The sequence below is a fragment of the Centropristis striata genome, chromosome 10, assembly GCF_030273125.1.
Source record: "Centropristis striata isolate RG_2023a ecotype Rhode Island chromosome 10, C.striata_1.0, whole genome shotgun sequence".
NCBI lineage: Eukaryota > Metazoa > Chordata > Actinopteri > Perciformes > Serranidae > Centropristis > Centropristis striata.
In genome coordinates, this window is record NC_081526.1 from 19,480,401 (window position 1) to 19,493,834 (window position 13,434).

The 13,434-nt window shown below is 38.3% G+C and overlaps 1 protein-coding gene across 1 annotated transcript in view; it reads left to right on the forward strand.

Moving 5' to 3' along the window:
• ift88 (intraflagellar transport 88 homolog) overlaps positions 1 to 13,434 on the forward strand; it is a 29,040-nt gene that overhangs the window by 10,671 nt on the left and 4,935 nt on the right. The window contains exons 14-25 of the mRNA XM_059342892.1: positions 705 to 791; positions 900 to 1,086; positions 1,202 to 1,310; positions 1,862 to 2,012; positions 2,974 to 3,089; positions 3,494 to 3,546; positions 3,887 to 3,952; positions 4,050 to 4,156; positions 8,501 to 8,573; positions 9,513 to 9,557; positions 10,305 to 10,322; positions 10,515 to 10,565. Coding sequence (XP_059198875.1) covers positions 705 to 791; positions 900 to 1,086; positions 1,202 to 1,310; positions 1,862 to 2,012; positions 2,974 to 3,089; positions 3,494 to 3,546; positions 3,887 to 3,952; positions 4,050 to 4,156; positions 8,501 to 8,573; positions 9,513 to 9,557; positions 10,305 to 10,322; positions 10,515 to 10,565 — 1,063 coding nt within the window. The remainder of the gene's footprint in view (positions 1 to 704; positions 792 to 899; positions 1,087 to 1,201; positions 1,311 to 1,861; positions 2,013 to 2,973; positions 3,090 to 3,493; positions 3,547 to 3,886; positions 3,953 to 4,049; positions 4,157 to 8,500; positions 8,574 to 9,512; positions 9,558 to 10,304; positions 10,323 to 10,514; positions 10,566 to 13,434) is intronic.

A 13,434-nucleotide genomic window follows, 5' to 3' on the forward strand; every position in this document is an offset into this window, starting at 1 on the left:
TATCTAAATGGACTACTTTTTGGTACATTGCAAACTATAGAAATATAAAACAAAATAATAATAATAATACTATTAATAATAACACCATCTTTGATACTATGTTACATTATGATGTAAAGTACTCATTTCAGAACATAAAGGTCCTCATAGTTTAAACTGTTTGAGTGGAGGATAATTTAAAAAAAGTAAAAAATAATATAAATAAATTAAATTAAAATAATATAATATAAATTCAAGGATAATGAGGAAAAAGTGATATTAAAACAAAATCAAATGTCTTATTTGGAAACAAAAGCAGACTTAAATAAAATGCCATAAAATATAATGTTTAAATCTTTTAGATACTGAACACACTTTGGACCTCCATATTTATCTGCTGCATGTGTGTGGTGCTTTTATACTCTTCATAGACGGTGGTGGTGGTGGTGAAACCTGCAGCATCAGTGCAGCTGTAGCCTAGCTGGTGGTTTGTTAAAACTTTTACAACCTAAAACTGTTAAAATATCCCCAGTATATAATGCACTTAAAGTGACATGAAAAACAACAATAAATGTGAAGAGTTGTATATCAAATAGCCATGTGTCTGTGGAAAGAAAACTGTAAATGCATTAATGTAAATGCATAAAGTGTTTTACATGCTAGGAGAACAACTTAAGGTCAACAGTATTACTGTCAAACTTTTCCTTTTTTTTATGTGTTATCAGGCAGTGGAGACGCTAAAGACATTTGAAAAGAAGGACAGCAGAGTGAAGAGTGCTGCAGCCACCAACCTCTCTTTCCTCTACTTCCTGGTAAGATCCGCTCATTGACAAATCAAATCTCTCAGACAACAAATATATAAATAAAAGAGATACCTGCTACCAGTAGATGCTTCTCTGCTGATCTTTCACCTGTTACAGGAGAAAGACTTTGACCAGGCTGACCGATACGCCGACCTCGCCATGAACGCTGATCGCTACAACCCAGCAGCTCTTATCAACAAAGGCAACACTGTGTTCGTCAAGCAAGACTACGAAAAGGCTGCAGAGTTCTACAAAGAAGCGCTGAGGAATGATTCCTCCTGCACCGAGGCCCTCTACAACCTGGGTAACATCCATTTCCATGATAGAGTACAGTGGTTGATGATGCAGAGGTCAGTTTATAGTGCCAAAGAAACTTTTATTTTGTCAGTGTTTTTTTTTACTCTATCCACCTGTACCAGGTCTAACCTATAAGAAACTGAACCGACTGGAGGAGGCTTTGGACTGCTTCCTGAAGCTCCACGCCATTCTGAGAAACAGCGCTCAGGTCATGTATCAGCTGGCCCACCTGTATCCTGCAGATAACAAGTGTCATTTGTAATACATGTTTGTCTGTAACTTCTAGGCCTGTCACAGCAATTACAATACAATTACAAATCGTACAATAGCCCTGGTTCTGTCTACATAATAATGTCACTAACATGATGCTATGAAAACCCTGCTGTCTTTATTGATATTATGAGACTTGGATGCATCTTCGAAGCCATATAAACTGAAAAAACTATGCCTACAAGGTCCTAGCCATTTATAACTGGATTGACAGTATTCACAGCCTGTTCAGGAATGAATTACTCTCTTTACCCTGTGCCAAATACTGCATTGCTCTTTAAAAGGTCACACTTGCATTATTATGCTATTTAATATCATTATATCATAAAATTGTCTTGAAATGACAACAATATCTTAATCGCAATTAATACTGGGACAATATATCCTCAGATAAAAGTTGGTATTGTGTCAGGCCTAGTAAAAGCTCCACATAGTTGTACTCGGTACTGTAGACCTGTGTCTCTGTTCATTCCCGTGTGAGCACCTGTTGGCCCTTGACTCACTGGCTTCAGCTATGAGCTTCTGGAAGATCCCCAGCAGGCCATTGAGTGGTTGATCCAGGTCCTGAGTGTAACTCACACTGACCCCCAGGCACTGGCCAAGCTGGGTGAGCTCTACGATGGGGAGGGGGACAAGTCCCAGGCTTTACAGTACTACTACGAGGTAAGAGAAATTAATGTCTTAATTTAATATTGAATTTATTGAAGTAACAATTCAGCTTTGAATCTAGTGAAGTAGCTGAAGTAATCAAATAGCCTTTACTGCGGTGGTGTCTTCCCACAACATGCAATGAATAAATTAATACAAGCTGTGTTGAACGTGTATAATTCCAACTTTTGCCCCAACTAAATGGGAAACTTTGCTTATCACAAAGAAATCTAACTTAAAACTGCTTTGGTAGCTAACCATCAGAGAGGTTAGGTGATGCAGTGGCTCCGACCGAATAAGTCAATAAAATAACCGTGGCTTTATTGTGAAATATAAATAAGTTCCTCTAATTGTGGCAAAACAATGACCAAAAAGTAAACATACTTCAGTCACGATCATAAACAGAACACTATGTCTTGGTGAGTTTGGTTTTCGTGTTAACTGTTGAAAACCATAACGCTACTTGAAAACACGGACAGAACAAATACATGTCATCGTAAAGCCTTTAGTTTTACTCTAATAAAATTGCAATGCAAAATATTAATAGTGACTGTTTTTATTATTAATTATAATTATATTCGCCAATAAAGTTATACAAGCAACCACAAGCACATTTTCCTTTTAAGTTACGCTTTAAACCAAAACACCGGTGTTACGGATTAATGAGTGACCCTTTTGAAATGGCGTCTTTCAGCCCAACGTGTCTGTGGTTGTCGCAGATGCAGCAGCTGTTAAATTAATAATGGACAAGTGTATCTGCCTCCTTTGTTTGGTTTTCTTTTTATCTTTGGCAGCTACTAATGTTTACACTTTGTACCAACGTCTTTCATCAATTAGCTGAGGAAACTCGTCTTCAATCAAACTATCCATACTGTTGTCACTGTTAGTAATGGCGGCGCTGCTAGATTGCTGAACATGCAAAGTTATAATTTCGTCGATAAGTGCTCTGATGTTGCATTATTTTGTTGCTGTTCAGTCCTTCAGGTACTTCCCCTCCAACATCCATGTTATCGAGTGGCTCGGGGTTTACTACATTGAGGCACAGTTCTGTGAGAAGGCTATCCAGTTCTTTGAAAGAGCCACACTTATTCAGTAAGTAACCACCCGTCATAGAGATTTAGAAGGTAATGGCATGACAAGTATGAAACCAAGTAAATCTGATGATAATTCCAGCAACTGGCAGTTCAACTCTAGCATAATGCCAAAATAAATGAGAGTGTTTGTTTGGTAGAGTCAAGTTCCAAGAGTTCATCTTGAGAAATATATGTGAAAATTATGTTATTTCTACACTTTTCTGACTTGATTAAGTGTTTCATGTCTCATTTCATCTTGTTTTGATTGTGGTGTTCATCAACCATGACGCTTGTTCTCATCTGGAAGTCGTTTTTTTTACTTGGACAAAGAGAGCAGATGATTTGATTTGGTTTCCCTTCCAGCTGAATTCAGAATCATTATTATTTTAACAAAACTGAATGTCCTTCTGCTGTGTTTCTCAGACCAACCCAGGTGAAATGGCAGCTAATGGTAGCAAGCTGCTACAGAAGAAGTGGTGAGAATTATTCAGTTTTTCCTTCCTGGCATACAGATATTTATGTTACTGCCTATTTTCTGTCAATTTGATACTGAAATCCAGATCCCAGAAAAGTAGATTCACTTCATATTGGAATTACCCAAATTCTTTTACATCTGTGATCCACAAGCTGCAGTATGATAGTGATTTATTTGATAAAGGTGAAATGAAGCTTAGTGATGTCATCGGTGACTGTGTGGAGGTAAGTGTAAGAATGTTTCTCTTACCAGATTCAGAACCATTGATTTAGCCTGTCTATTGTTGAGTGGACCTGCAAAGTTCAAGTTGTAAACATTATGGATTCTTTTTTTCTTCCCAGGAAACTACCAGAAAGCACTGGAAACGTATAAAGACATTCACCGCAAGTTTCCAGAAAACGTGGAATGTAATTAATCCTGACACGCAATTTTCAACAGCCGATTATTAACTGATGAGAGTGTAAAGAGAATATAAACTTTGCCCGTCTGTGTGTGTTTTTCCAGGCCTTCGTTTCTTGGTGAGATTGTGCACAGATATGGGTTTGAAGGAAGTCCAAGAATACTCCACCAAGCTGAAGAAGGTGGAGAAGATGAAGGAGATAAAGGAACAGGTATATCTCTCAGATTACTTTTAACATATCTTTTGCTCTAAGCATGAGCATTTTTATTTTCAAACTGCTGTCATACACTCACTGGCCACACTATCAGATGAAGTGTGTACCTAATAAAGTGACAGTGTGGTCTCCGTCTGCTTCAAGGTTGGACGTGTTGTGCGTTCAGAGATGGTCTTCTTTGTTGTAACAAGTGGTTATTTTAGTTCCTGTTCAATCAGTCTGTCCATTCTCCTCTCACCTCTGGCATCAACAAGACATCAAGGCTCACTGGATATTTTCTCTTTTTCTGACCGTTCCCTATAGATGGTTGTTAAGTCAATAGTTTGTAAAATACTCAGACCAACAACCATACCACATTCAAAGTCACTTCAATGGCCTTTCTACCCCATTTTGTTGCTCGCTGTGAACTTCAGCAGCTCGTCTTCACCATGTCTACATAATTAAATGCATTGATTGGCAATAGGTATTTGCGTAAATGAGCAGTTCAACAGATGTACCTAATAAAGTGGCAGGTGAGTGTATATTCACAAGTTGCTACAGCCTGATAGTGATTCACACAGTTGGTAGAGTATAAAACTTGTAAAGTTTGTCTCTGATGGCTCTTTCTTCTGATAATATGACATGTGGGAAGCGATGTATTTTACATCTTGCAGTTACACAGAAAAAAATGTGCAAAAATATTTTTTTTTATTTCGAAACGACAGTCAGTGTCAAAGACAGACAAAGTACTCTTACTGAGGACTGAGGTAGCACTTTGCTTACTGGCAGCTTTTGTAAACTTTTATTATATACAGTTTTTCACAACCGCTATGACCCGTTGTTCAATACTTTTACCGCTTTTTCAAAACTCTTCACACAGTTACCACAACATCAGCCTGCGTGGACGATACAATTAACACAATTCTTCTTCTTTTGACACAAAATACACACATTTTACACATTTAAAATTAGTTTTAACTCCTTTTACACACAAGCTCAATCAAGACCAAAACAGTAGATGTTAACTGGTGAATTTTCAATTGGTTTCACACAGTTTGTCAAAACAGAAAACCTCATGTTCAAAACTAATGAATTGAAGATTACATTGATCACAGCTTCTGCTCCTTTTTCTTTTTGTCTATTTGGCAATACAGTAATGAATGACAGCTGATTTTTTTTTACCTCTTTACTCTACTGTAAGTCATTTTAATTTGCAATACAGTAAAGTGTTTACTGCAAATCCTGTCATTCACTATCTTCTTCTTTCATACGTAAACATTCTGCGAAGCTGCTCTGACACGGCTCGTTCACTTTCTGTACTGAGTGTTGTACAAAAAAGGACCAAAATTCATGGCCAACAAATGAAAAATGAAGATCATCATTACAAACATTGTCTCTATGGAGGCTATTTTGTCCATTTTTTAATCATTTTCATGTCTTTTCATGTCTTTGTAAGTCATTTTGTGTCTTTTTTAGTCATTCAGTCCAACATAAAATGTGATTTTGAATCTTTTTGTAAATGTTGCAAATGTGAACAAAGGTCGCAAATACAACATATACGTAAGAGGGTTCCATCCAGTTCTATCATTTTATACTAAATATATTTGAGCTTGTCTCCAGATTTACTTGGTATATCATCATCAAACTGAAACTGGCCTCATGGAGTTTACAGCCAGAACTTTAGAGGTAAATTTACAGTAGGGCTCCACGCTGCTTTGTTTTCTAGTCTGGATGATGAAGAAGTCATGCTTTGGAGCTTTTGGAGACTCCAGAGGGTTAATTTACATGTATGATCAATACAATAATCTGTTGATTGTAAAAGAAAAAGGAAAAAAAGTAGATAAGAAACATGCAAAGTGATTCGGTTTGTGTTCTTCCATCAGTTGTCAGTGTTTTTTATGACACGGTGCTGTGACTGACTGAATGTTTCTGTTGGAAGACAACGTGTGTCAGTGTTTTGGTAGATTTGGTCAACTGTGTTAGTGTATTATTGTATTTTGGAAGTGTGTGTCTGTGTTTAGTTACACAGGGTGATTTTGACCATGAAATTAACTGTTTGGGAAATTGTGTGTATCAGGTGTGATGTGCGTTAACAGTTTTGAAAAAGTTTTTAAGGTTCTGACAAACGGGTCATAGCGGTTGTGAAAAACTGTAAATAAGGATCAATACAAACACTTTCCCAAAAGACAACAGATCACAAAAGGCTTTAAAATCTAACTGAAAAGCATATATTTTGCTATCAAATTTAAAAATACCAAATATATAGATTACAAGGGTCCAAATTCTAACTCTATTAAATTTGTGTACCTCAGATTTTACTCTTACAAACCTTCAAGCAGCCTAGTTTGATGATATGACATTCAGGTTAGGTAATGCATCTGAAAAATATTAATACTACGCAGCCTCATAAGTGACCTGCTTGTTCTGCAGTCATATTTTACAGATCCTTCACAAGCCTTCATTAATCATCTTTTCCTCACCAATGTCTTGGCGTCCAGTCGTCTGTTCCCGGACAAGAACACCCTGATTGAAAACATACATGCGTCCTTTTGCCATAAAATGGTTCAGTGGTCACTGCTGCTCCAGAAAATGCACAAAAAACAGCTGCATTTCTCTTCTGTTGATTTTTCCATGAATCAAACCGTGTTCAGAGAAGAAGGACAATATACAGCTGTTTAACACCTGGCAGACACGAGTGCTGGATGCTGGATCATTCACACATGATGTTGTTGTTCAGTGTCACCTGAGATATCTGGATGCATTAAAAAAGTGGTTACTGGATTGATTTAAACCAGCCGGGATGGTAATAGCTGTATTCTGTGATGGTGGAAATGATGCTTGTGTTTTCCTTTTCAGTCCAAGTAACTGGAGACGTGTATTTCCCTAGATTGGCCAGCAATGTTTGCTTGTATCTGATTGGTTTTGACACGTCTGGTAGTACTCTGGACACTGAATATTATCTTACAAGTCCTGATTGAATATACTCCAAACTCACAAATCCTTTTTGTTTTCCTTTCTTTTCTTTTCTTATCATTTTTGACCCTAAAAGCTCAGACAAACTAAGTCCCTGGCTACTTTTGAATCCCTTCTTAAAACTTATCTCCTTGTTAAAGCCTTCAGAAATGTTTGAATCGTGTATTTTATACTGATCTTTACATTATTTTATGTTCTCCAATTTGCTGTCTTAACTTCCTCTGTACCTGGCCCTTGACCTTGTTATCATATGGCGGCTGTGGCTCAGTTGGTAGAGTTGGTTGGCCCCCAACCGAAGGGTTGGTGGTTCGATCACCGTCGCAGCCTACATGCCGAAGTATCCTTGAGCAAGATACTGAACCCCAAATTGCTCCCGATGCTGCGTTCATCGGTGTGAGAATGAATTCCCAATGGTGGCAGGTGGCAACGTTTAGGGTAGCCTCTGCCACCAGTATGAATGTGTGTGTGAAAGGGTGAATGAGCGCAGTCTGTAGTGTAAAGCGCTTTGAGTGGTCGCAAAGCGACTAGAAAAGGGCTATATAAGTGCAGGTCCATTTAGGTCCATTTTGTCTGGCTAATCACATTTTGGACATTTTTGGCCATACCAAAAATAATTCTTTTATCAAGTCTTCACTACTTATTAGTCTGGACTGACATGGATGTAAACTGCATCTGGCTGGTGCAGGTGATTCTAGATTATATATGCAGTAGTGCCCCTAACACCTGTAGAGTAACTTTGATGTGTAAAAATAATGGAAATCCCCTTTGAGTGGTCATTCCAAGATCACAGGAATATTCTGTTACATCTGTTGTCTTATTTATGATTCATTCATTCAGTTCAGAAGAAAAGTTGGATAAGAAAACCACCCAAAAGTCCCAAATATCACATAATCTAAATTAAATCAGCCTTGTGTCCTCATCCTCAAGGATGCAATAACTAGTGTCCAGGCGGTCCACACCCAAAGTGGATGACAGGCCTGAGATCTGAGGTCAGTCGGGTTATAAGGAAGGCGTGATTCGGAGCAACGGAGCTGTGTGCCATCAGAGCCAGGAACGGATGAGGAGGATGACTCGGTCAAATCACAAGCAGCTGCTCTTAAACCAGTTCAGAGAAACAGACAGAGCCAGAGGGTTGACTCATTAATCCCAAAATTCTCCAAACTGAATGGCAGCGAGGAAAACACAAACTGATCCTGCTGATAAAACTGCACAATGTATGAAATGATGAGTGAGAGAATGATAAGAAATTGAATTATCTCTAATTGTTGTTGTGTTTATGTTAAATGTCTTATTTTTCCAGGGAAATTCCATATCTTTGTTTTGTTATTTTAACTTACTTACTTACATTTAGAATTATTTAAGTACTTGTGTCTTTCTCTCTTCCTGCAGAGGGTGAAGTCAGGGCGCGAGGGCAGTGCCCGAGGTCGGAGAGAAGGCAGAGAGGGCAGTGCCGGGAGTGCCGGTAAGTCAGTAGTCTCTATAAGTTCATAATGTGTGTAGGTTTAGAAATGTTTGGAAGGTCCAATGTATAACGTGCAACTCCAACAGTGGAAACCCAAATCTTTAAACATCTTGGGAAAAGTTAGGACTTGATTGAAACCATCCACCATATTAATTATAAAAGCACAAATTTAGAGGCTTAGAGCACAATTAATGTAAGAAGTAAAAAAAACAAGATTCTTGCAGACTGTATCCATTAAGTTGTTCCATAGTAGAGAAAGTCAGTAAGGGGGAACAACTGCCCAAACACGAAGAACAATTGGACCTCAACTGGACGATGCACACACTTCTACCTTTACTCAGTGGATCAAAGACATGTTGTACTTTCTAAAGATAGAGAAAATCTAATACCCATGAAGGGTAGTTTAGTTTCTTTATTTTTTGAATATACATATTTGATTGCCTACTGTTTTTGGTCTTTTATTATCTGTCATAATGTCCTTTTATTAATTTATCTTGGGCTTATAATTATTTAGCTTTGCTCTCTTTTTCTTGTCTTTTTTTGTCTGCATAATGTCCCTAACTGTATTAAAAATAGCCAAAACAAAGTGGACATACATTAATATCAGGTGTACATGTAATCAGGTTAAATGCATCTACATATAATCTGCATTTTGATGCCATGTGTGAATGGGGCCAAATGAAGAGTGACAATTAGTTAAAGGCAATGCTGAATAAATAAGCTCTCAATTGTCATTTATAAATGTTAACAGAGCTTGGAGCTCTTCCAACCATGAGTGGGGAATTCCACAGTTTTGGTGCATAGTTTAAAAGAGGCTGATGGCTTTAGTTAGAATTCAAGCCTGTCATCAACACTTTTTAGCTTGTCTTCACCCTCTTTTCAGTCTGTATGTCATCACTTCTCTTTCTCTATCTGTTGTTCTCACATGCTGCTGGGCAGTCTCCACACCTGTCCTCACTCCTCCGAAGAAGGCCAGCATTATCGGTACACCTCTGACTCCTGACTAGACTAACAGTCATGTTCAGTGACATGTCTAATTTATTTTTAAGTCTCTAAAAGAGCTGTTGTGGTATTGTAGATTTGTGGCTGTAACTCCCTGTCTAATCCCAGTCGGGTCACTAACAAGTCGAACACCTCTCCAGGTCAGATTACACTCCTGCTGGGTTGACTGAATTCCTGCACTCTCTTTAAGAATATGGTTCATGTAGAATGATAATGAACCGTAATGTCTTTGTAGAAGAAGACTGATTAGGAGCCCTGAGCGCTTCAGGCCGCAGCAGAAACCAGAGAAAACAAGCATCTAAAGTTTTAGCTCCTTCACTACAGATCCACAACAAACACAGACACATACTCCAGACTGGCTCCGACGCTGGAAAGCTGGCTCATCAGCAGGTTCCAAACACAATCCAGACAAACTACAGTTGCCAAAAAAACGTAATGAGGCCCAGATTGTCTCTGCTCTTGTGCAGCAAAATGACTGTCTGTCCTGTAAGGTAGTTAAATATATATCATGCACCTGTTAATGTGGCTGCTGCTCCACCTTGCCAACACTTCCATTATTCCCTTGTGTCCTGCTTATTAGATTAGAAAACCTCAAAGTTGTGTGCTTTTTCTGCCAGATCTGTAACTGGATCTGTTTTTAAAAAGAAGCTTTTTTCTAACATGTTCAGTCCTTTTTAAGTTGTTTAAGTAAATCCCAAACCCTTTTCTTACTTTCTAACGGCACATCAGAGACGGATGTTAAAACAGGTGAGAGAATGATGGTTATATAATGCCAACAAATTAGTCTCTGTTATTGCTTCTCTCCTGCTGTTTGTGTTGTTCTCTATTTGTGTGCAGTGATCTTCAGCATGATGCTGTAATCTTTCTTTCCTTTTTGTCTTTCTTTCTGTCTTTCCGGCTTCACATGTATTCTCACTTTGCTTCCTTTTTGCTGCCCAGTAACTCAACCTGAGTCTAAACAACTCAGTCCGCTGTTGGACTCAGGGAGAGGTACGTAATATCATCACTCCAAATCAATTAAGTCATTAAATTCATTTGAAATTATCCTTTGGTTAACTTACTTACTTACTTATTAACTTAAATAACAACCATAACCATTCATCTTTTAACCTTGTATTAAAGTAATGTAATAAAGCAGAACAATACTGTTGTATATAATAATACAAGACTACAATACAATAATTAAATCCAATAATTGTTCTATTTTATTAGAGATACAATAGTTTTCTGATCAATCATGCATTAACATTACTTATTTCTTTTAATTTGCCATTAGAAGGTTTAAAATGTTGACGTGGGGAAAAAGAGTAAAAAAATGAAAAGAATTGGATCACAGTCGTATCATTTAGTTGGGCTTTCTCTTCACCCAAGCAAGCCAACTTTACTCACATCACACTTTCATTCCTTCGTTTCAAGATCCACATTCCAGTAGAAGAATGAAAACACACACAGTTTCACAGTTTACTGGCTTTACACCAGTGTGTTCATCTTTGTATTAAAGTAATGCATGTGCATAATCATCCTGACTTGTAAGAAAAAACATCTGATGCAGCAACAGAAGTGAGTGGTTGCAACAGTTTCCTGTAAGTAAACACACGGGACACCAAAGTGTAGGGTTTCGGTCAAAACACTTGAACCTGACCCAAAAATCTTCTGACAGGAAGCTGCGATTTTACACTGCGGAGGAGGACGACCCAAGCCTCTTTCAGATATTTGAGAAAACCTCTGGTGTACCTGAGAATTTTCCCTCTTTTCTGCAAAGACTGCATATTTGCAGCACTGTAAGTTGAGCCTTGTGTGTGTTTGTGTCAAGGCAGAGAGGTTTGATTTTTTTTATGCACCCAAAACTGCATCATCAGAGCAATAGGTGCAGCATGTACCTAGGTTTTTTTTAATCCTTTACTCTCAGATATTTTTTATTGAATTTTACAATTTTTATCCCATCACAAATACATACATGTTCAAACAATGTACATTTTTCATAGTGATCCAACATAAACATAAACGTCCCTCCCGTCGCACTAGCCACACCTACAAACTAATATTCCTCAGGACTACTATTCCTGGTGTGTTATAGGGAACTGCTGGAAGTCAAATATTGAGTTGAAAGACAAGCAAATAATAAGAAATAAAATAAATAAGTAAACAAACAAACAGGCTAAATAGATAAATAAATAGAGGTGGATAAGTAGAAGAAGGCAAATCAAGACATTGGCTGATACATCAATTTGACTTAAGGTTCTCAAAGTATTTCAGGAAAGGTCCCCACACCTTCTGGAACTTCTTGCTCGAGTCACAAACTAAATAGCGGATCTTTTCAAGGTCAAGACAGGACATGATGTCCCTTAACCACTTAGCGTGTGTGGGCGGGGCAGGGTCCCTCCACCTTAATAGTATCGCACGCCGAGCCAAAAGAGAGGCAAAAGACAATGTAAGGCTTTTGGTTGGAGTAGGAGGTGTGCCATCCTCACCAGTGGTGCCAAAATGGGCAATCAGTGGGTCAGGTTCTAGCTCAAGATTAAGAATAAGTGACAAGGTCTGGTAAACATCTCTTCAAGGCTTGGACAAGTCCAGAACATGTTAATAAGTGAGGCCTCATCTGTCTTACATTTGTCACATATAGGATCAACGTCTGGGTACATATGAGATAATTTGGCTTTAGATATATGAGCCCTGTGAACCACCTTAAACTGTAACAGACAGTGACGTGTGCAGAGAGATGTTGAATTCACCAGCCTGAGAATGGAATCCCATACATCGTTTGACAGTTGAAAGTTTAAATCCTGCTCACAAGCAGTTTTAATTTTGTCCAGAGGAGCCTGTTTTATGCCCATCAGTTTGTCATAAATGACCGATTTCAACCCCTTGCGTGATGGATTCAGACCAATTAGCATATCAGCAGGGGTCGCAGCGGTTGCCTCAGGTAAACTAGCCATCTGAGAATGGAGAAAGTGTCTTGCCTGCAGGTATCTGAAAAATTGAATGTTTGGTAGATCAAACTTTTCATATAGTTGTGCGAATGATGATAAGCTGTTACCAATTAAAAATCTTTAAATTTTTCTATGCCACTCTTGGAATGCAGAATGAAGACAGTGAAGGTTGAAAGAACTAGAGAAAAATCACATAAACCAATGTGCCTCCTGAACTGAGCCCACTGGGAGAGGGAGTGAGGAACCAAGCAGAGCCATAATGGAAACATTCCGGACACTGAGTCAAAGAAAGATTTGGGAATAAAGATTGGTATGGATTGAAAGAGATATAAAAATTTAGGGAGGATATTCATTTTAATAGAGTTAATCCGGCCCACCAGGGGTGTAGATAGGGGTGACCAGTGAATCAAGTGCTCTTTCACATGATTCAGTAGAGTGTAAAAGTTTTCTTAAAAGAGACACTTATGTTTCCTGGTAACTGTAACGCCAAGACAGACAAATTTATTTTTGGACAATCTTAAATGGGAGGCTGGTATATTTTAAAGCAAGAGCCTCTGTATTCACAGGAAAAAGTTCGCTCTTGTGTAATTTTAGTCTGTACCCCGATACCTGACCAAATCGAGAGAGTAAGGATAGCATTACAGGTAGATATGTGTCTGGGTTTGATATAAAAAGTAAAAGATCATCAGCGTACAAAGACACTTTATGTTCAATTCCTTTTCTCAAAATCCCTGAAATATCCTTGCAGCTACGAAACGCAACTGCTAGAGTCTCTATTGTCAGATCGAAAAGCAATGGGCTTAAAGGGCACCCTTGACTAGCCTGGCTAACACCAGACCAAATCTCATTTGAGATTAGGTCTGGACACCTACAATGCTTTTCTCCGTAGAGGAGGTGTGGTTTACGATCCTCCGGAGCCGTTTATTGGG